This window comes from Pteronotus mesoamericanus, unplaced genomic scaffold, assembly GCF_021234165.1.
Source record: "Pteronotus mesoamericanus isolate MK-2021 breed Mesoamerican mustached bat unplaced genomic scaffold, CSHL_Meso_final scaffold_54, whole genome shotgun sequence".
Taxonomy (NCBI): Eukaryota; Metazoa; Chordata; class Mammalia; order Chiroptera; family Mormoopidae; genus Pteronotus; species Pteronotus mesoamericanus.
The window spans coordinates 57,741,911-57,764,397 of NW_026555321.1; the positions used below are offsets into that span (position 1 = coordinate 57,741,911).

A 22,487-nucleotide genomic window follows, 5' to 3' on the forward strand; every position below is an offset into this window, starting at 1 on the left:
TGGGTGCTTTGGTCATAATTTCCTTTGAAGACCAAATATTCCCCACAAGCATCAAGTTATACCAGTTTTCCCTAAACTCAGTCACTCTATTTCAGTATACACACTTGCCCCCTAGTACTACACTTTATTCACTCTTTACTTAATATTTCCAGGTAAGTCACTCACTTTTGTTCCCTTAAACTCACTAAAGTAGGAAGTGTTATATCAGAAAGAGAAACCCTGTGCCAATTGCCATGATAGAGAGTAATGGGTTAGGGTAAAAATAATACAATAAGAATAAAATGATACTCACTTCAAGCTAAGTGTTGTCTTGTTGTCAGCTCCACCCTGTTGAATAATCAAGTGTGGAGGTGCTCAGTTAGAACAAGGAGACAAAGTGAAAATAACAATCAAGTCTTTATTTATATACCATAGCTTTTTTTATCCACTCATTTACTGATGTGCACTTGGGCGGTTTTCGCAATCTTGGATATTGTAAATAGCACTACAAAGAACAAGGGGTGCTGTGATACTTTTTCACAATGGAATACTACTCAACCTAAAAAAAAGAAAAGAAAATCTTACCCTTTGTGACAGCATGGGTGGACCTGGAGACATATTATGCTAAGTGAAATCATCTAGTCAGAGAAAGACGAGTACCATATGATCTCAATCATATGTGGAATCTAATGAACAAAATAGAAACAGAGATTTCTTCTCCTACATGTTGGCATGGTTTTAATTCTGAGCTCTGTACTCTGATCCATTGACCTATGTTCTGTTTTTATGCTAGTACCATACTGTTTTAATTAATATAGGCTTGTGACATAGGTTCATATCAGAGGGCATGATACATCCAACTTCACTCTTCCTCAAGATTGCTGTGGCTCTTTGTTCTTATAAATTTCAGGATTATTTTCTTTTAGATCTGTGAAAAATGCAGTTGGAATTTTTATACGAATTGTATTGAATCAATAGTTCGCTTTGGGTAGTATAGCCATTTTATTTCACTTTATTTTGAAAAATTTTATTTATTTCTAGTGAGAGGGAGAAGGGTAGGAGAAAGAGAGGGAGAGAAATGTCAATGTGTGGTTGCCTCTCGTGTGCCCCCGGCCCTCCGCACTGGGGATCTGGTCTGCAACCCAGGCATGTGCCCCAACCGGGAATCGAACCAGCAACCCCCAACTTCACAGTCCAGTGCTCAATCCACTGAGCCACACCAGCCAGGGTTGTATAGACATTTTAATGATGTTAATTCTTTCTATCCACAAGCATAGAATATGCTTTCACTTATTTGTATCTTCTAAAGTTTCTTTCCTTAATGTCTTATACTTTTCTGAGTGCAGTCTTTTATGTATTTGATTAAATTTATTCCTAGATATTCATGCAATAGTAAATGGGATTATTTTTAAATTTCATTTTCTGATAGTTCATTATTGGTATATAAAAATGCAACCAATTTCTGAACATGAATTTTATATTCTGCCACTTTACTGGATTCATTTATCAGTTCCAATAATTTTAGGTGGGAATTTTTAAGGCCCTCTTTATATAGTATCATGCCATCTGCAAATAATGACAGTTTTACTCCTTGCTTTTTAATTTAGATACTTTTCTCTCTTCTCTTCTCTGGCTGCTGGGGTTAGGACTTCCAATATTATGAAGAATAAAAGTAGTGAAAGTGGACATCTTTGTTTTGTTCCTGATCTCAAGGAAAATCCTTTTAGCTCTTTCCCACTGAGTATGATTTTAACTGTGGGTTTGTCATATATGGCCTTTATTATGTTGCACTATATTTCCTCTATTTTTACTTTCCTGAGACTTTTTATCATAAATTCATGTTGGATATTGTCAAATGCTTTCTGCATTTATTTATATAATCACATAACCTTTTACCTTTCATTTTGTTTATGTGGTGAATTACTTTGATTTGCAGATTTTAAACCAATATTGCATCCTAGGAATAAATTCCACTTGATCATGGCTTATGATCTTTTTCATGTATTGCAGAGTTTACTTTTCTAATATTTTATTGAGGATTTTAAGATCTATGTTCATCAGGGGTTTTGGCCTATAATTTTCTTTTTTGTAATGTCCTGACTGGTTTTGGATTCAAGGCAATCATAAAATCAGCTTTGTATCTTTACCTTCTCTTGAATTTTTAAAAATAGTTTTAGAAGGATATGTGTTTATTCTTTGAATTTTTGGTAAAAATCATCTGTGGTTCCATCTGGTTCAAGACTTTTGTCCTTAGCAAGTTTTTTGACTATTGATTGAATTTCATTGGTAGTCATTTGTCGGTTCAATTTTTCTGTTTCTTCTTGATTCAGTGTTGAAAGATTGTATGTTTGTAGGAATTTAGACATTTCTTCCAGAATGTCCAAATTGTTGGCAAATATTTTTTGTAGTATTTTTAATAATCCTTTGGATTTCTGTAGTGTCAATTGTCACTTCTCTTTTACTTCTAATTTTATTTATTTGGGTCCTCTCTCTTTTGTTCTTAATGAGTCTGTTTAAAGGTTTATCTTCTCAAAGAACCAGCACTTGATTTTATTGATTTCTTGTATTGTGTTTTTAGGCTATATTTTGTTTATTTACCATCTAATTTTTATTTTTTTCTTTCTACTCACTTTGGGCTTTGTTCTTTTTTTTTTTTTTTCCCAGTCTCTTTAGGTGAAAGGTTAGATTGTTTATTTAAGATTTTTCCTGTTTCTTGTAGTTCTGTATTGCTATGAATTTCCCTCTTAGAACTGCTTTTGCTCTTTTCCATCTATTTTAGGTCATTGTGATTTTATTTTCATTTGTCTCAGGGTATCTTTTTATTTCTTCCTTGATTTCATTATAAACCCATTCATTGCTTAGTAACATGTTATTTAGTCTTCACATGTTTATGTGTTTTCCAATTTTTCTCTTGTAATTAATTTCTAGTTTCATACCATTATAGTTGGAGATGATGCTTGATATGATTTCTATCTACTTAAATTTATTGAAACTTCTTTTGTGGCTTATTATATGGTCTATCTTGGAAAATGTTCCATATACTCTTGAAAAAAATATGTATACTTTCTGTCTGGATAATCTGTCCATTGATGTCAATGGTGTCTTAAACGTCTCTATAATTACTGTATTACTGTCTCTCTCTCCGTTTGTATTTGCTTTATTTATTTAGGTGCTCCTACATTGAGTATGTAAATATTTACCAGGGTTATATTATCTTGTTTGATCCTTTTATCAATGTAAAATGTCATTCTTTATCTCTTAATACTATATTTTTAAAGTATTTTTTCTTTTTTTTATTTTTAATATATACCTTTAATATATACTTGTAATATACACTGTTATTTTGCACTTTCCCCCCAAATTATGATCTTTTAATCTTGTTTGATATACATTTATGGGTATTCCAAATTATTTTTTTGGTTCTTTTTCTTTAATTTATTGTTTCAAATACATTTGTCTCTGCCTCCCCGCCACCACTTTCCCTTGCCCCCTCCCTCCTTCCCTCCCTCAGCTCTTCTCCTTTGGTTTTGTCCATGATTTCTTGCAATATGTCCTTGACTTTCCCCTTCCCTTCCCGGTCCCTGCATCCCCCTCCTTCCCTATTGTCTCTGTTGATTTCCTTTCAGTGTTGCTGTTCTTATTTTCCTTGCATCTTTGCATTGTTGGTTAGGTTCTGCTTATGGGTGAGATCATATGGTATTTGTTATTCGCCCCCTGGCTTATTTCGCTTAGCATCATGCTCTCCAGTTCCATCCATGCTGTCGCGAAGTTTAGTAGTTCTTTTTTTCTTTCTACTGCGTAGTATTCCATTGTGTATATATGCCATTATTTTTTGATCCAATCATCTCCTGATGGGCATTTAGGTTGCTTCCAACACTTGGATATTGTAAATTGTGCTGCTATGAACATTGGGGTGCATAGGTTCTTTTGTATTGGTGTTTTGGTGTTCCTAGGGTATAGTCCCAGCAGGGAAATCCCTGGATCAAAAGGCAGTTCCATTTTCAGCTTTCTGAGGAAATTCCACACTACTTTCCATAGTGGCTGCACTAGTCCACATTCCAACCAACAGTGGACTAGGGTTCCTTTTTCTCCACAGCCTCGCCAGCACCTGTTGTTTGTGGATCTCTTTATGATGGCCGTTCTGACCAGTGTGAGGTGGTACCTCATGGTGGTTTTGATCTGCATTTCTCTGATGGCTAGTGATGCTGAGCATCCTTTCAAATGCCTCTGGGCCCTCTGTATCTCCTCCTTGGTAAAGCATCTGCCCAGGTCCTTTACACATTTTTTGATTGCATCGTTTTTCTTCTTGGAGTGGAGTCAAGTGAGTTCTTTATATATCTTGGAGATCAAACCTCTATCTGATGTATTGTTAGCGAATATATTTTCCCATATGGTTGGCTCCCTTTTCATTCTGCTGATGTTTTCTTTCGCCGTGCAGAAGCCTCTTATTTTTATGAGGTCCCACTTGTTTATTCTTTCCTTTAGGTCCCTTGCTTTAGGAGACATATCAGTGAAAAAATTGCTGTGTGGGATATCTGAGAGTTTCCTGCCAATGCTCTCCTCTAGGACTTTGATGTTGTTGCGACTTATATTTCAGTCTTTTATCCATCTTGAGTTTATTTTCGTGTATGGTGTCAGCTGATGATCCAATTTCAATTTTTTGCATGTAGCCGTCCAGCTCTCCCAACACCATTTGTTGAAGAGGCTATTATGGCTCCATTTTATGCTTCTTCCCCCTTTGTCAAATATTAGATGCCCATAGAAACCTGGGCTTATTTCTGGGCTTTCTATTCTGTTCCACTGGTCTATGGGTCTGCTCTTGTGCCAGTACCAGATTGTTTTGAGTATGGTGGCCTTGTAGTAGAGTTTGATGTCCAGTATTGTGATCCCTCCTACTTTGTGTTTCTTTCTCAAAATTGCTGCGGCTATTCGGGGTCGTTTATGGTTCCATATACATTTTTTAAATGTCTCTTCTATTTCTGTGAAATACATCATTGGTATCTTAATAGGGATTGCATTGAATCTATAAATTGCTTTGGGTAGTATGGACATTTTGAGGATATTAATTCTTCCAATCCATGAGCGCAGTATATGCTTCCATTTATTTGTGTCTTCCTTAATTTCTTTTTTGAATGTTGTATAGTTTTCTGCGTATAGGTCTTTTACATCTTTGGTTAAATTTCTGCCTAGGTACTTTATTTTTCTTCTTGCTATATCGAATGGTATTTTTTTTTTCTGATTTCTTCTTCTTCTATTGCATTGCTGGTGTACAAAAACGCCTTTGATTTCTGAATGTTGACTTTGTATCCTGCTGTTTTGCCAAATTCATTTATTAGGTTGAGGAGATTTTTGGTAGAGTCTACAGGGTTCTCAATTACACTATCATGTCATCTGCAAACAATGATAGTTTTACTTCCTCCTTTTCTATTTGGATGCCTTTTATCTCTTTCTCTTGTCTGACCGCTGTGGCTAGGACTTCCAATACGATGTTGAAAAGAAGTGGTGAGAGCGGACATTCTTGTCGTGTTCCCGATCTTAGTGGGAAAGCTTTCAGTTTTTGCCCGTTGAGTATGATATTAGCTGTAGGTTTTTCATATATGGCCTTTATTACGTTGAGGAATGCCCCATTTATTCCCATTTTTCTGAGTGTTTTGATCATAAATGGGTGCTGTACCTTATCGAATGCTTTTTCTGCATCTATCAAGAGGATCATGTGGTTTTTGTCTTGTCTTTTATTTATGTGATGTATCACATTTACTGATTTGTGTATATTGAACCATCCCTGCATGCCTGGGATGAATCCCACTTGATCGTGGGGGATAATCTTTTGAATGTATTGCTGGATGTGGTTTGCCAATATTTTGTTGAGGATTTTGGCATCTATGTTCATCAGTGAAATTGGCCTGTAGGTTTCTTTCTCTGTAGGGTCTTTATCTGGTTTTGGGATCAGGGTGATGCTGACCTCATAGAAAGAGTCTGGGAGTCTTTCCTCCTCTTGGATTTTTTGAAATAGTCTGAGAAGGACAGGGATTAACGCTTCCTTAAATGTTTTGTAAATTTCTCCTGGGAAACCATCAGGCCCTGGGCTTTTGTGTCCTGGGAGTTTCTTGATTACTGCTTCCATTTCCCGAACTGTTATCGGTCTGTTCAAGCTTTCTGTTTCTTCCTGCTTCAGTGTTGGAAGATTATACTTTTCTAAGAATTTGTCCATTTCATCAAGATTTTCAAATTTCTTGGCATATAATTGTTCATAATAGTTTCTGATGATCATTTGTATTTCTGTGGTATCAGTTGTTATTTCTCCTCTTTCATTTCTGATATTATTAATTTGGGTCCTCTCCCTTTTTTCCTTGATGAGTCTGCTTAAAGGCTTGTCAATTTCATTTATCTTTTCAAAGAACCAGTCTGGATTGGTTGATCCTCTGAATTTTTCTTTTTGTCTCTATGTCATTCAGTTCTGCTCTAATCTTGACTATTTCCTTCCTTCTCCTTGCTTTGCCATTTATTTGTTGTTGTTTCTCCAGTTCTTGAAGTTGTAGTGTTAGGTCTTTTATTTGAAATGTTTCTATCTTTTTTAGGTAAGCCTGTATTGCTATGAACTTCCCTCTCAGGACCGCCTTTGCTGTGTCCCATAGGTTTTGGACTGTTGTCTGTTCATTTTCATTTCTTTCCAGAAATTTTTAGATATCTTCTCTTATCTCATTATTGACCCATTCATTGTTTAATAGTGTACTATTCTGTCTCCATGAGTTTGCTAGTTTTTGGAGTTTCTCTTTGAGGTTCATTTCGAGTTTCAAGGCCTTGTGGTCCAAGAAAAAGTTTGGTATTATTTCAATTTTCCTGATTTGCTGAGGCTTGCTTTGTGTCCTATCATGTGGTCTATCTTTGAAAATTGCCATGAGCATTTCAAAAGAATGTGTATTTTTCTCCTTTGGGATGTAAGGTTCTATATATGTCAGTTAAGTCTCTTTGATTCAGTGTGTCATTCAGCACCACAATATGTTTATTAATGTTTTGTTTGGAAGATGTGTCCATTTTTGACAGTGGGGTGTTGAAATCCCCTACTATCAGTGTGTTGCTGTCTATATCTTCATTGAAGTCATCCAACAATTTCCTTATAAACTTGGGGGCTCCTATATTGGGAGCATATAAGTTTACAATGTCGATGTCTCCTTGATAGATTCTTCCTTTAAGTATGATAAAGTGTCCCTCTGGGTCTCTCTTTATGGCCTTTGTTTTGAAACCTATTTTGTCTGATACAAGTATGGCAATGCCGGCCTTTTTCTCATGCCCATTTGCTTGGAATATTATTTTCCATCCCTTACTTCCAATCTGTGTAGGTCTCTTGCTCTGGGGTGGGTCTCTTGTAGGCAGCATATGTGTGGGTCATGGTTTCTTATCCATTCAGCTACCCTGTGTCTTTTGATTGGGGCATTTAGTCCATGCACATTGAGAGATATTACTGATAGAAACTTACTCATCTTTTCTCTTTGTACCTGTGTTCCTCTCTCTCTCATTCTTTTCCTTCATCTGCTTAAACCAGTCCCCTTAGCATATCTTGGAGTGCTCGTTTGGTAGAGATGTATTTTTTTAGCCTTCATTTGTCTGGGAAACTCCATATTTCCCCTTCTATTTTAATGGAGAGCCTAGCTGGGTAGAGCAGCCTTGGCTGTAGGCCCTTGCTTTTCATGGCTTGGAATATTTGTTGCCGTTCCCTTCTGGCTTGTAGTGTTTCTGTTGAGAAGTCAGCTCCTAGGCATATCAGGGCCCCATTGTATGTTACTTTCTCCTTCTCCCTTGCTGCCTTGAGGATTCTCTCTTTGTCTTTGATAGTTGCCATTTTAATGATGATGTGTCTTGGAGTGGACATCTTTGAGTCCCTCTTGAGTGGGGTCCTCTGTACCTCCTGGATCCATGAGAGTCTTTCTCTCCTCAAATTAGGGAAATTTTCCATCATTAGTTTTTCGAGGAGGTTCTCTATCCCTTGCTCCTCTTCTTCTCCTTCTGGTATCCCTATTATACGGATATTATTGCGTCTCAGGTTGTTCTGCATTTCCCTAAATGCCTCTTCATTCTTTTTGATCCGTTTTTCCATTTCTTGTTTTTTCTGCGAGCTTCTTTCTACCTTGTTCTCCATCTCACTGATTCGATCCTCGGCTTCATCCAGCCTGCTTTGGATTCCTTCTACTGGGTTCTTCAATTCAGAAATGGCATTCTTCATATCCTCTTGTGTCTTCTGGATAGTTTCTATGTCCTTTTCCAGGCTAATATAGTTTGCTGTAAGATCCTGATAGTTTCTCTGCAGTTTCTCCTAGTTCTCTTTGAGCTGGTGGAGCTCATTGCGCTTCCGTAGAACCATTGTTTTGAATCCAGTATCTGATAGTTCCCTTGCCTCTATTTCATTTAGCTCTCTGTGTGGGGAGTCCCCTTTTCCGCTCATTTGGGGGGAACTTCTTTTTCTTCCCATTTTTCTGAGAGTCTGTTAAGTACTTTTGTGTTTTACCTTTCTTTCTGGGCTTGCCTGTGATGATGTCAGTTGTTGACCCTATAGGGCCTTTGGTTGTTTGTTTGAGCCTTCCAGGAGTCTAATGCCTGTGTCTGACTCCTGCTTGGAGCTGCTCTGTGACCCCTAGGTCAGGGCTGGGCTATTTTTTAGGATCTCTCTATGCTCTCACGCGGGCTCCTTGAGCGCGTTCCCAGCGCGGCAGGGTCCCCCACCTGGCTGGGCTCGCATGTGCTTTCCCCAGACCAGGGGGCTTATTCGCTACCTCGCGTACTCATCTGGCCCCCCTGGCCCACGAGCTCTGCAGCACTGGTCAGGTTAGAGTCTTCTATTGTGTATTTCCCCCGATTTTGGCTCTTTGGGTGCGTTGCTTGCCCTCGCCAAATGGGGACTACAGAAATGGGAGGAAGTCAGCTCCAGGACTCTCCGGTTTATCCTGTCTCTGGTCTCTCCTCCAGGGACTCTGGGCAGCGCTACTAATTTTGTGGGCCGCTCCGCAATCGTGGGCGGGCGGGTCAGTTTATGCCTGCCCTTGCTGCTCTGTGTACTCCCTCACAGGCCGTATGGGTGCCAGTCTGTGGGAGGCCTTGCCGGCCGGTGCAAGCATTCTCCAGCCCGCGTGGGTCACACACATGCTCGCCAACCCTCGCCGGTCACTCCGCGCAAGTGTGCGCGCCTGCTCTGGGTGTTTTGGGGGTGTTTATGTGTGCTTTTCAGCTTTTGGCTCTTTGGGGGTGTGGCCTCTTCCCGCGCAATGGAGACTACGGCAAGGAGGAGTCGGGACTCCCCAGTTCCTCCTCCCGTTCTTTCCCCAATGCCTCCGTTTCTAGTCTCTCCTCAGGGGCCTCTGGGCAGTTCTGTGACCCCTTCGGCCAAGGATCCACCCGCTGTGCGGCCTGCATTTCAATTGCAGGCAGTCTGGTTCATGCGCGCCCCGCTTCTGCCTCTTTGGGGTCGCGCCTTTCCAGCCCACAATGGAGACTACAGGACGGGGAGGGAGTCAGGACTCCCTGGTTCCTCCTCCCGTTCTTTCCCCAACGCCTCCGTCTCCAGTCTCTCCTCAAGGCTCTCCCAGCCAGTCTGCACTCAGCCCCGCAGCTCACAGGCGTACAAGCTGTGTGCGGAGCGCACAAAAGGCAGGTTAGTTGATTCCCTTATGCCTGAGCAAGATGGTAGCTGCAGAGTGGGAGGTGCGTTATCACCTGGGCTCCACCGGCCGCCGTGTCAGTTCTCTTCACAACATATCCTCACCAGTCTTTTCCCAGGCACCAGCCCACCCTGCTGCCGCCTGTACCCAGCGATCAAGGAGGGTGGCTGCCACTGCAATTTTTGTGTTTGCCCTTTAAATGTCTCTTTGCATCCCCAGCCACCTGTCTCTGGCAGAGAGCGCCCCTAAGCTTTTCCGGGTTGCGTTTTGTCTGTATTTTCTTGGCTTTAGCTGCTGTAGTTTAGGAGTTCCTGTTTATGATTCAGACCCCGTTCTTCTCGGGGGAAGCTATCTGGCCGTTTCAATGTCCCTCTGGTGCCAGTGCCCGTGGGCACCCAGCCCACCCTCTTGAGCCTCCACCGCAATTCTCACCCGTTGGGATGTGTGAGAGTCGAATCCGCTGTCCGCGGCACCAAGGCTCCTCTCCCACTGTTGCTCCACTGCTTTTCCGGTGATTACTCCACTATTTAGTTGCAATTCCAGTTTGGTTTTGGGAGGTCAGCGTGACTCCCATTCACTCCTCCGCCATCTTCTCTCCTCTGTTTTTTTAATATGTATTCCTAGCCCAGCTCTTTTTCGTTCTTTCTTCTTCTTCTTCTTCTTTTTTTTTTTTTTTTTTTGCATAAAATATCTTCTCTCATCCTCTTACTTTCTGTTTGTGTTTTTCAATGTGAAGTGTGTCTCTTAGAAAGCATATGTATGGGTCATGTTTTCCTATTTATTTGGCTATCCTATGTCTTTTTTTAAATTGTTCAAATACATTTGTCTCTATTTTCACATCACCACTTTCCCCTGCCCCACACACCCTAACCTCCCTCCCTCAATCCTTCCACACTTGGCTTTGTCATTGGGTCCCTCATATATGCTCCTTGACTTGACCCCTCCCCTTCTTATCCCTATTACCCACCTCCCACCTTCCCTCACATTACATTTGGTTCCTTTTTTCTTTCAGTGTTGCCAGTTTTATTTTTCTTGCTTGTCTGTTTTGTTGATTAGGTACCACTTATAGTTGAGATCGTAAGGTATTTGTCTTCAACCCCTGGCTTACTTCACTTAGCATAATGCTCTCCAGTACAATACATGCTGTCGTGAAGGCTATTAGCTCGCTTGCTTGCTTGTTTTCTTTCTTTCTTTCTTTCTTTCTTTCTTTCTTTCTTTCTTTCTTTCTTTCTTTCTTTCTTTCTTTCTTTCTTTCTCTTTCTTTCTCTCTCTCTCTCCCTCCCTCTCTCTCTCCCTTTCTTTCTTTCTTCTGCATAGTATGCCATTGTGTAAATGTACCATAACTTTTTCATCCACTCATTTATTCATGGGCACAGAGTCCGCTTCTAGCACTCGGCTATTGTAAATAGTGCTGCTATGAACATTGGGGTGCGTAGGTTCTTTTTGAATTGGTGTTTTGGGATTCTTAGGGTATAATCCCAGCAGTGGAACTGCTGGGTCAAAAGGCAGTTCCATTTTTAGCTTTTTCAGGAAACTCCAAACTGTTTTCCACAGTGGTTGCACCAGTCTTCATTCCCACCAACAGTGGACTAGGGTTTCCTTTTCTCCATATCCTTGCCAGTATCCATTGTTTGTTGATCCATTTATGATGGCCATTCTGACCAGTGTGAAGTGGTATCTCACTGTGGATTTAATTTGCATTTCTCTGATGACTAGTGACACTGAGCATCCCTTCATATGTCTCTGGGCCCTGTATAAGTCCTCCTTGGAGAAATGTCTTTTCAGGTACTTTACCCATTTTTTAATGGGATTGTTTTTCTTCCTGGAGTAGAGTCATGTAAGTTCTTTATATATTTTGGAAATCAACCCCCTATATGAGGTATCATTGACAAATATATTTTCCTACACTGCTGGTTCCCTTTTCATTTTGCTGATGTTTTCCTTAGCTATGCAGAAGCTTCTTATTTTGATGAAATACCACTTGTTTACTCTTTCCTTTATGTCCCTTGCTCTAGGGGACATATCACAAAAATATTACTGCATAGGCTATCTGAGACTTTGCTGCTTATGTTCTCCTCTAGAACTTTTAGGTGTCATGACTTATATTTAAGTCTTTTGTCCATCTTGAGTTTATTTTTTTGTATGGTGTAAGTTGGTGGTCGAATTTTAATTTTTTGCCTGTAGCTGTCCAGCTCTCCCAACACCATTTGTTGAAGATATTATTTTTACTCCATTTTATGCTGCTTCCTCCTTTGTCAAAAATTAATTGACCATAGAGACATGGGTTTATTTCTGGACTGTCTATTCTGTTCCATTGATCTATAGGTCTGCTCTCATGCCAGGCCCAGACTGTCATTACAGTGACCTTGTAATATAGTTTGATGTAAGGTATTGTGATCCCTCCTAGTTTGTTGTTCTTTCTCAAAATTGCTGTGGCTCTTTGGGGTAATTTATGGTTCCATATAAATTTTTTAAGTGTTTGTTCTATGTCTGTGAAATTCATCCTTGTTATTTTAATAGGGATTGCAATGAATCTATAAATTGCTTTGGGTAGTATGGACATTTTGATGATATTAATTCTTCTAATCCATGAACATGGTATATGCTTCCATTTCTTTGTGTCTTCCTTAATTTCTTTCTTCGGTGTTGTGTAGTTTTCTGCATACAGGTCTTTTACCTTCTTGGTTAAGTTTATTCCTAAGTACTTTATTTTTCTTGTTGCTATAGCAATTGGATTTTTTCCATGATTTATGCTTCTGATATTTCATTGTTGGTGTACAAAAATGTCTTCAATTTCTGAAAATTGACTTTGTATCCTGCTGTTTTGCCAAATTCATTTATTAGGTAGAGTAGTTTTTTGGTGGAGTCCATGGAGTATTTTACCTACACCAACATGTCACCTGCAAACAATGATAGTTTTACATCCTCCTTTCCTATTTGGATGTCTTTTATTTCTTTTTCTTGTCTGATCACTGTGGCTAAGACTTCCAATACTATGTTGAATAGAATTGATGAAAACAGACAACCTTGTTTTGTTCCTGATCTTAGTGGAAAAGCTGGTAGTTTTTGCCTGTTCAGTATGATGTTGGCTGTAGGTTTTTCATATATGGCCTTTATTATGTTGAAGTGTGCCCATTTTGTCCCCACTTTGCTGAAGATTTTTATCATAAATGGGTGCTGTACCTTATCAAATGCTTTTTCCAGATCTATTGATATGGTCATGTGGTTTTTGTTTTTCCTTTCATTTATTTGATGTATTGCGTTTATGCATTTGCAAATATTGAACCATCCTTCCATCCCTGGGGTGAATCCCACTTGATCATGGTGATGGTCTTTTTAATGTATTGCTGGATGCAGTTTGCCAATATTTTGTGGAGAATTTTAGCTTCTGTGTTCATCAGTGATACTGGACTATAGTTTTTCTTCTTGGTTGTGTCTTTATCTGGTTTTGGGATTAGGATGATGCTGGCCTCATAAAAAGAGTTTGGGAGTCTTCCCTCTTCTTGGATATTTTGGAGTAGTCTGAGAAAGACAGGGGTTAGCTCTTCCTTAAAATTTTTTGTAAAATTCCCCTGTGAAACCATCTGGTCCAGGGCTTTTGTGTGCTGGGAGTTTTTTGAACACTGCTTCAATTTCCCCAGCTGTTATTTGTCTGTTCAGGCTTTCTGCTGCTTCTTCGTTCAATGTTGGAAGGGTATATTTTTTCCTAGAAATTTGCCCATTTCATTGAGGTTTTCAAATTGCTTGGCATATATTGTTCACAGTAATTTCTTACTATCCTTTTTATTTCTCCAGTATCAGTTATAATTTCTCCTCTTTCATTTCTGATATTATAAGGGTCCTCTCCCTTTTTATCTTGATGAGTCTGCTTAAAGGCTTGTTGATTCTGTTTATCTTTTCAAAAAGCCACCTCCTGGATTTGTTGATCCTTTGAATTGTTCTTTTAGTCTCTATGTCATTCAGTTCTGCTCTGATCTTGATTATTTCGTTCCTTCTAATTGCCCAGGGCTCTGTTTGTTGTTGTTTCTCCAGATCTTGAAGCTGGAGGGTTAGGTCTTTTATTTGAAATGTTTCTATCTTTCTAAGATAAGCCTGTATTACTATGAACTTCCCTCTCAGGACTGCCTTCTCTGTGTCCCATAGGTTTTGGACCGTTGTGTGTTCATTTTCATTTGTTTCCGGAAACATTTTGATTTCTTCTTTTATATCATTATTGGCCCATTCATTGTTTAATAGCATGCTATTCAATCTCCATGAGTTTGAATGTTTTTGAGTTTTCTCCTTGAAGTTGGTTTCTAGTTTCAAGCCTTGTTTTCTGAGAAAATGCTTGTTATGATTTCAATTTCCCTGAATTTGTTGAGGCTTGTTTTGTGTCCTGTCATGCCATCTATCTTTGAAAATGTTCTCTGTGTATTTGAAAAGAATGTTTATTTTGTTTCTTTGGGATGAAAGGTTCTATATATATCAGTTAAATCCATTTGATCTAGGGCATAGTTCAATGCCACAATATCCTTGTAGATATTTTGTTTGGTTGATCTATACATCTTTGACAGTGTGGTGTTAAAATCCCCTACTATCAGTATTTTGCTGTCTATATCTTTCTTGAAGGCTTCCAAGATTTTCCTTATATATTTGGGTGCTCCTAATCTAGGTGCACATAGGTTTACAATGTTTATGTCTTCTTGATGGATTCTTCCTTTGAGTGTTATGAAGTGTCCTAATGGGACTCTTTTTACAGCCTTTGTTTTGAAGTCTATTTTGTCTGACATAAGTATTGCCACCCCACTTTTTTTTTTTCCTGTCCATTTGCTTGGAATATTTTTTTCCATCCATTTACTTTCAGTCTGTGTAGGTCCTTTGTTCTAAGGTGGCCCTCTTTTAGGCAGCATATGCGTGGGTCATATTTTCTTATCCATTCAGCTATCCTATGTCTTGTGATTGGGGCATTTAATCCATTTACATTTAAAGGTATTATTGATAGGTACTTATTCACTTTTTTCCATTTGTACCCGTGATCCTCTCTTTCTCACTCTTTATCTTCTTGAAGGCGTCCCTTTAGCATATCTTGCAGTGCTATTTTGGTGGAGGTGTATCCTTTTAGCCTTCTTTTGTCTCGGAAACTCCTTATTTTGCCTTCCATTTTAATTGAGAGCCTTGCTGGGTAGAGGAGTCTTGGTTGCATGCCTTTGCTTTTTATTACTTGGAATATTTCTTGGCATTGCCTTCTGGCTTGCAGTGTTTGTGTTGAGCTAGCAGCTGCCAGCCTTATCGGTGCTCCCTTGTATTTTACTACCTGTTTCTCCCTTACTGCCTTTAGGATTCTCTGTTTGTCTTTGATATTTGCCATTTTAATGATGATGTGTCTTGGAGTGGGCCTCATTGTGTTCCTCATGAATGGGACCCTCTGTGCTTCCTGGATTTGTATGATTTTTTCTCTACTCAAGTTAGGGAAGTGTCCCATGATTACTTTTTCATACAGGTTCTCTATGCCTTGGTCCTCTTCTTCTCCTTCTGGTATCCCAATTATATGGATAATATTACATTTCCGGTTGTCCTGAACTTCCCTAAGTGCCTCCTAATTCTTTTTGAGTCTTTTTTCATTTTCTTGCTCTTTCTGGGAGCTTTTGTCTACTTTTTCCTCCAGCTCGCTGATTCAATCCTCTCCTTCATCTAGCCTGCTTTTGGTTCCTTCTACTGTGTTCTTCAGTTCAGAAATTGCATCCTTCATTTGCTCATGCTTTTTTTTTTATATTTTAAATAAGGTTTATTTACCAATTCTATAAATATAATTTTGATACCTTGTAAATACAATATACCCATTCAAATTTATTCTCAAAGACATTCAGTTGTTCTATCACTAGGTAAACTTTAACTCTAGAATTTGTGAATTTTAACTTCACTTAGCAGTATTTTCAAAGACTAAGATGCTTCTTTTTTTTTTTCCTTCATGCCTTTTATTGGTAATTTCTATGTACTTTTTCATGCTAATATTGTTTGCACTATGTTCCTCATAGTTTCTGTGTAGTTTTCATAATTCTCTTTGAGGTCACTGAGCTCACTGAGTTTCTTTAGAACTATTGTTTTGAACTCAATATCTGATAGTTGATTTGTCTCTATTTCATTTATTTCTCTTTGGGGGATTCCTCCTTTCCCTTTGATTGGGGGCGGGGGGTGTTTCTTGGTTTTCCCATTATTTGTGAGACTCTTATTTTTTGCTTCTGCTTCTTAAATTGATTTGTCTTGACTTCCTGACTCTGCGGTGTGAATTTTCATCGTAGGAGACTGGTCTTTTACTTTTTTTATCTCTGGATCTGCCTCTGATGATGTCTGCTGTTGACCCTGACTGACCTTAGGTAGTCTTTTAAAAGAGTCATTTAGACAGGAATCTCCTTCAGTTGTTAATCTAGTTACTCTGCTCTCAGCAGTCAGGCTTAGGCACCACAGGGCTGGGCAGGGTCCCTGCTGTGTGCGGGGTTATTATGTCCTCTCACATGCTGCCACTCAGGGGAGTCATCTGCCTGAGCAAGATGGCTGCTGCCATGTCAGAGAGGAGTTAGCGCTGGGTTCTCACCAGCTACTCCCTCAGTTCTCTCCCCAAAACCTCGGTCTACAGACAGTCCTCTAGAGTCTCTAGGTCACTTGCCACCCCCTTTGTCCCAGGATCTACTATCTGTGACTGCCGCTCTGTATCAGCAGTTGGGCTTGGGCACTACAGAGCCAGGGCAGAGGTTCCTGGTGGCCGGGCGATTGTGTCCTCTCACACTGCTGCCACTCAGGGAGTGGTCTGCTTGAGCAAGATGGCAGTTTCAGAATGGCAGATGAGTAAGCACCAGGACCCCAGCCACTACTCTCTCAGTTCCCTCCCCAAAGCCTCCTTCCCCAGTCTCTCATGAAGCAGCTCCAGCCCACTCTTTTCCTGCCTTTGCCTGAAACCATGGAAAGTGACTGCCAATACAAGTTTATGTGTTGGCCTTTTAAACTGCTCTTTGCATCTCCAGCTGTCTGTCTCTAGCAGAAAGCAACCCTGCCACTCTTCACAGCTGGCTCTTATCTGAGTACTTTATGGGCCCTGGTGCTGTAAGCTCAAGATCCCCGCCTATTGTTCAGACTTCACTGTTCTAGGGGGACCCAATTGGCCACTTAAATATCCCTCTGGCACTGCCACCCGTGGACGCCCCACCCCCCCTTCTTGAGTCTCTGCCCCATCCCTTACCAATTAGGTTGTGCTAAATCCGATTCCTCTGTCCATCCTAGGTTTTAAGGCTCCTCTCTCGCTATTGTTCAGTTGTTTTCCAGGTGATTTCTTCACAATTTAGTTGTAATTGTGGATTGGTCCTGAGAGGAGGTCAGTGTGATTTCCATTCACTCCTCTGCCATCTTGAAGCCTCCCTATCTACCCTATCTCTTTTGATTGCAGTATGTAATCCATTTATATTCAAGGTGATTACGATAGGTATATAATATTTGCCATTTTATCATATTTGTGCTCTTATTTTCTCCTTGTTGTCTTAAAGAATCCCTTTAACATTTCTTTTAATACTGGTTTGATCATGATAAAATCTTTTGGCTTTTCCTTCTCTAGGAAACTCTTTATCTTTCCTTCAATTCAAAATGATTGTCTTTCTAGGTAGAGTAATCTTGGTTATATTCATCATTTTGAATATTTTGAACCAATACCTTCTGACCTTCAAAGTTTCTGTTGAGAAATAAGATGTCAGTCTTATGGGAGCTCCCTTTTCTCTTGCTGCTTTTAAGATTCTTTTTGTCTTTATTCTTTAACATTTTAATTATGATATATCTTGGTGTAGTCTTCTTTGTGTTCATCTTGTTTGGGACTCTTGGCTTCTAAACTCGTATATCTATTTTCTTCATCTGCTTAAGAAACTTTCAGTCATTGTTTCTTCAAATAGATTTTTTAATTTCTTTCTCACTTTTAACCTTCTGGTACCCATATAATGTGAATGTTATTACCCATAATGTTGTCCCATAGGTTCCCTAAACTCCCCTTTTTAAAATTCTTTTTTTATTGTTATTGTTCCAAGCTGTGTGTTTTCCTGTACTTTGTGTTTTCAGTTGCAGATTCATCCCTCTTATTTATCTAATCTTCTGTTGATTTCTCCTAGTGTATATTTAATTTGTTATTTTATTCTTCATTTTGACTATTTTTAATGGTTCTTATGTCCTTCTATAAGTTTATTATCTCCTTGTTGAAGTTCTTACTGAGTTCATCTATTCCTCCCCTAATTTCATTGACAGTTCCAAGACATGGAATAGGGGTTGGCAAACTCGGGACAAATCTGGTTTGCTCCTGTTTTTGTAAGACATGTGGGCTAAGAATTTTTTGTTTTTACTCTCAAATTTTTTCTTAGTTCCCTTTTGTTATTCTAGAATGGTTTTTTAAATAGTTGGAAAAAAATGAAAAGAGGAAGGATATTTTAGGACATGAGAAAATTACATAAAATTTAAATTTCAGTATTTGTAAGTGAAATCTTATTGAGACATAGTGACAACCATTCATTTATGTATTGTCTATGGCTGCTTTCATACTGCAATGGCAGAAATGAGTAGCAGTAACTGAACATATAGCCCACAAAGTCTAAAATATCTACTATCTCATTCTTTACAGGAAGTTTGCTGAGCTCCAACTTAAAGCATGTAGACTTTTTCAAGGTTCTTTTCCTTAGGACCTAGGAATCCTCCCAGATTCATTAGCTTGCTTTGGCAGGTGTGAGGTAGCAGATGAATCCTGCAACACAATAGCACATTTTTGCCTGTATGAAAATGTGCATTTTACTAAGAAGAATATGAGAATTCCAGCTCTGAAATTCTCAGAATTGTCTTCTTTGTAAAGAAAGTTTTGGAGGCCCATAAGCTAACCTCTCTTTACCTACATTCCAGCTTTGGTCTGCAAAGGCCAGGCAATTTACTTACTTAGGAAATTTGTTTTGTACTTAGTGATATCATTACATCTAGATATTCAAATTCTGACTCCAGGGGCAAACCTGTCCAGGAATACAAATGGAATATAAAAAGGTGTGCAACAGATATGTGTACATCAGAGCCATTCTCGGATTTTCTTTGTAAACTGTCAGCCCTGGTTTGAAACTGAGAAAGTATGGTTCTTGAGTACAATGTATCTTGTTTGTTTTCTGGAGGATCAAAAAGGTTGTTTCATAAATGGTCTTACCTAATACACTCAATGATGTTGTTCAGCTGGACCTAAAAAGACATTTTCATTCAAGCCTTTCAATCAGAAATATCACTAACACCATTCTGAAATGTGAGTAAATTTAAACAGATTCTATTATAAAAGATGTCTTTTCCAATTCTCCACAGTGCTATGCATCACGGTGTAGCAGGGTCAGGGCTTTGGGAACAACAGACCTGGGTTCAGGTCCCCATTTTGTCACTGTTTTCTTAATTAGTTGTTAGCTCTGTGCTCTTTGCTTACTGGGCCTCAGTTTCTTCATCTTTCAAATAGAGATAAGATTATGTATCTCATAAAAATATTGTGAGATTTCAACAAATGACGGTGTTTAAATGTCTAGTACTCTAGGACCCAACATATTGTTGTGCTCAATAATTAGAATTTGTTTTTTGATAACAGTTTCTCACATATCTTTCCATACCATGCTTACATTTTCTCATTTGCTCTCCCTTCCTCTCTTTCTTTCTCTTTCTCACTATATTTCTCTCATTTCAAATCTGCCTTTGAAAATATTTTCCCATTCCCTGCCCCTTCTCCCTTCCTCTCCTTCCTCCTCCTCTCTCCCTCTCAATCTCTCTCTCCACACACACACCTCTTTCTCACACCCCTCATGCATACACACACACACATGTCCTAATCCTGTGTGTATGTGTTTGTGTAAAGGACTCAAATAAATCATCTATTATTTTTAGAAGAAATTGAGGCCAATAATTGGTTAATATTGCTTGGGATGGCCACGGATTGAATAAGGATTTGAACCTGGGTCCTCAGAGATCCTTTCTCTACGTATATACAAACCTGTGCCTGCATACTTACAGTAATCCCCTGTTTCATTTCTTAGTAGAAGTTATTGGCACTTCAAATGACTAGAAGGGAGTGGGGAGAGGGTAAGAGGTGAAAGAAGGTGAAGGGGCAAGCCAAGGAACATGAACAGAGGACTCATGCACCCGAACAATGGGAGGGGTTGACTGTGGGAGTTGGGGCAGGGGGCAGTGCAGGGGAGAACAATGAAGAAAAAGACAGGACAACTGTAACTGAAGAACAATTAAAAAATGTAATTTTAGTAACTAAAATGAACTTTTTCTTTCTTTTTTAAAAAATTTATTTTTCAGTTTCCCTTTCAAGACAATCTTTTTCAATCCATGTATTACCCTCTTCAGCTGAAGTTTTTGGAAACTGTGCATACTTTATGTGGACGAATCCCACAAGTTTTTCTGAAGCAAATTGAGAAAACAATGAAAAGGGCTTATGAGAAACACATCATCATCCATGTTGGCCCCAATCAGATGCACTGAATATTTCATCTTGTTGCAAGTCAATTAGGCATCTCATGAATGAGGAAATAGTCATCTTTAAGTTGCCTGGATCTTTTCTGTGTGAATATTTAATGGTGCTCCATGAAAACTAAGTTTTAAAAGCCTTGTCAAATACTGCTAGATTAGTTGCCACTATAAGGAAATATGCTTTAATTTTAATAAAATGTTTTTTATCTTTCTGGTTTTTAAAAATATACATATTATTGTACATTTAACATTTTTCAAACAGGTTGAGCTAGCTGTGAAGAGAAACTTTTGTGAGCTTTCCACAATTTCTCTTCAACGTCTGAGACAATATCAGTAGCAATTGAGGTGATATATTTATGTTGCATTCCTGCAACTCTTTCTATACGGTTGGCTTCCCCACACCTTTGTAATCAAATACATGGTTGTTGTAAAACAAATTAAAAACTTATGAAGAATATAGATCATTGAATCAAAATCACAATTAGATTACCCATAATCCTACTGACTAGTGAAAAAGATTGTTATTTTAAAATAGTTCCTTCCAGCTTTATTTTTCCTATTTCTAGATTTACTTGCTTGTTGTCTTTTCCACTGTAACATATATCTAAAACAAGTAGTCTGAATTAAAGCTGGCCTCTACGCTGAGATTTTTATGCAGGAAACTAACAAGTTAGACAAAATGATTATGTTTATAGCACTTAATTTAAAATGCGTCTGAGAGAAGCATTCAGATTTCAGTTAACTAGGCAATGTTAAAGAATGAAGCATATCTGAGGGTGTTTCTCTAAGAAAACTTATTTAGATTTTTTTAGAAAACTAAATCATAAGATATGTCTATGCAACCAGAGCTTCTGAAAGAAAATTGAGTAATCGCGTTGCACCTAAGGGGGTTTGTTTAACAAAGAGATAAAATTTTGTGTTTTCCCATAGACAAAAACTTTATCTCTTCCATCATCAGTAGGTGTGGCCTCCTCTCTTTAAACTCTTATACAACTTTGAATTTAATCTCCACAATATAAATAGTCCTGCTGATTCATTGGCCAGAAAATTCAACTACCTACCAGCCTTAGAAATGTCTCTTTAAACTTTTTTTTTCCTCTGGGGTTACCCTCCTTATAGCCTAAGAACAAGGCAGGTCTTATCACCCAGCTATGGGAAGTTCTATATTCTGTTCCCCAAAGAGATCTGATTTAATGCCTAGTTACTCATGTAGCTGGTATCAGCATAAGGGTGTTTTGCACCCTTTATTTGTGTCAAAAGACTTGTACATAAGTGATCTCCTTGATGTGTGCAACAGCCCTGTGAATTTAGTAGGGACCTGTATTATTTCCACAGACCAAATAAGTAAACTGTAACATAAAGAAACAAACATACTCAATATATTTGCTATTCTATAAAACACAGAGATATGTGGAAGATACATCCTGTTTTACAGAGAAACATTTGGGAAAAAATATTAAATGCTTTTCATTATATGTAAACAGCAATTTGAAGATATAAAATTAAAAATATTATTTTGTTAATATAATGTGGTATCTTATATATAGGAATCCAGTAGGACATATGTTCTATATCAGCAGAAAAAAAAAGTCTTACCCTGAAAAAGTAAATGAAAATCTCAGCATTACAACAATTATATGCATATCAATCAATATTGGTATGCATCACCATTGTGGTAGTAATAAATTTAAATCCAAAATGTTAGAGTAATAACCCACATTTTCTCTTTGATTATTTGGGTGACTTGTGGTTTGTTTATTTATTTATTTTTTTTGTTAAGGAAATTACTATCTTTGTTGTTGTGTTTTATGTTTTCTCAGTTTACCATATTTTACCAATAAAGATGACATCATTCACTATTTTGTATCTGAAGGATGGGGGCAATTTTTGGACTCTTTTTCCATGGGGAAAATGCATCCTATATACCCACAAATAGGATTTTAGTAAAAGAACCAGGATGTGAACATGATTCCCTGACTTCCATTACAATTTTCTTTGTATTTATTTTGCATGACCTGTAAAACCTACAAATGTTCCCTTAGATTTGTTGGTGGCTCACAGACCTAAAGAAGTAACTTTCTTCTTTTGGCAAGAACCACAACAAACTGCTATTAAAGACTTTTAATACAGCCATGCCTTTTGTTTTATGAGAGCCAGGTTTACCCTGGAACTTTTTTTAAAATTAATTCATTAATTAATTTTTTCAAATACATTTGTCTCTGCCTACCCCCACCACTTTCCCTTGCCCCATCCCTACCTCCCTCAGCTCTTCCCCTTTGGTTTTGTCAATGAGTCCTTGCTATATGTTCCTTGACTTGCCCCTTCCCTTCCTTTTCCCCTGCCCCTCCTCCCTCCTTCCCTCTTGTC

General features: G+C 38.5%; 1 protein-coding gene across 1 annotated transcript in view; it reads left to right on the forward strand.

Annotated features, from left to right (window-relative positions):
• GXYLT2 (glucoside xylosyltransferase 2) overlaps positions 1 to 20,132 on the forward strand; it is a 204,439-nt gene extending 184,307 nt beyond the window's left edge. Inside the window, exon 7 of the mRNA XM_054595024.1 lies at positions 19,950 to 20,132. Coding sequence (XP_054450999.1) covers positions 19,950 to 20,132 — 183 coding nt within the window. The remainder of the gene's footprint in view (positions 1 to 19,949) is intronic.
• The last annotated feature ends 2,355 nt before the right edge of the window (positions 20,133 to 22,487 follow it).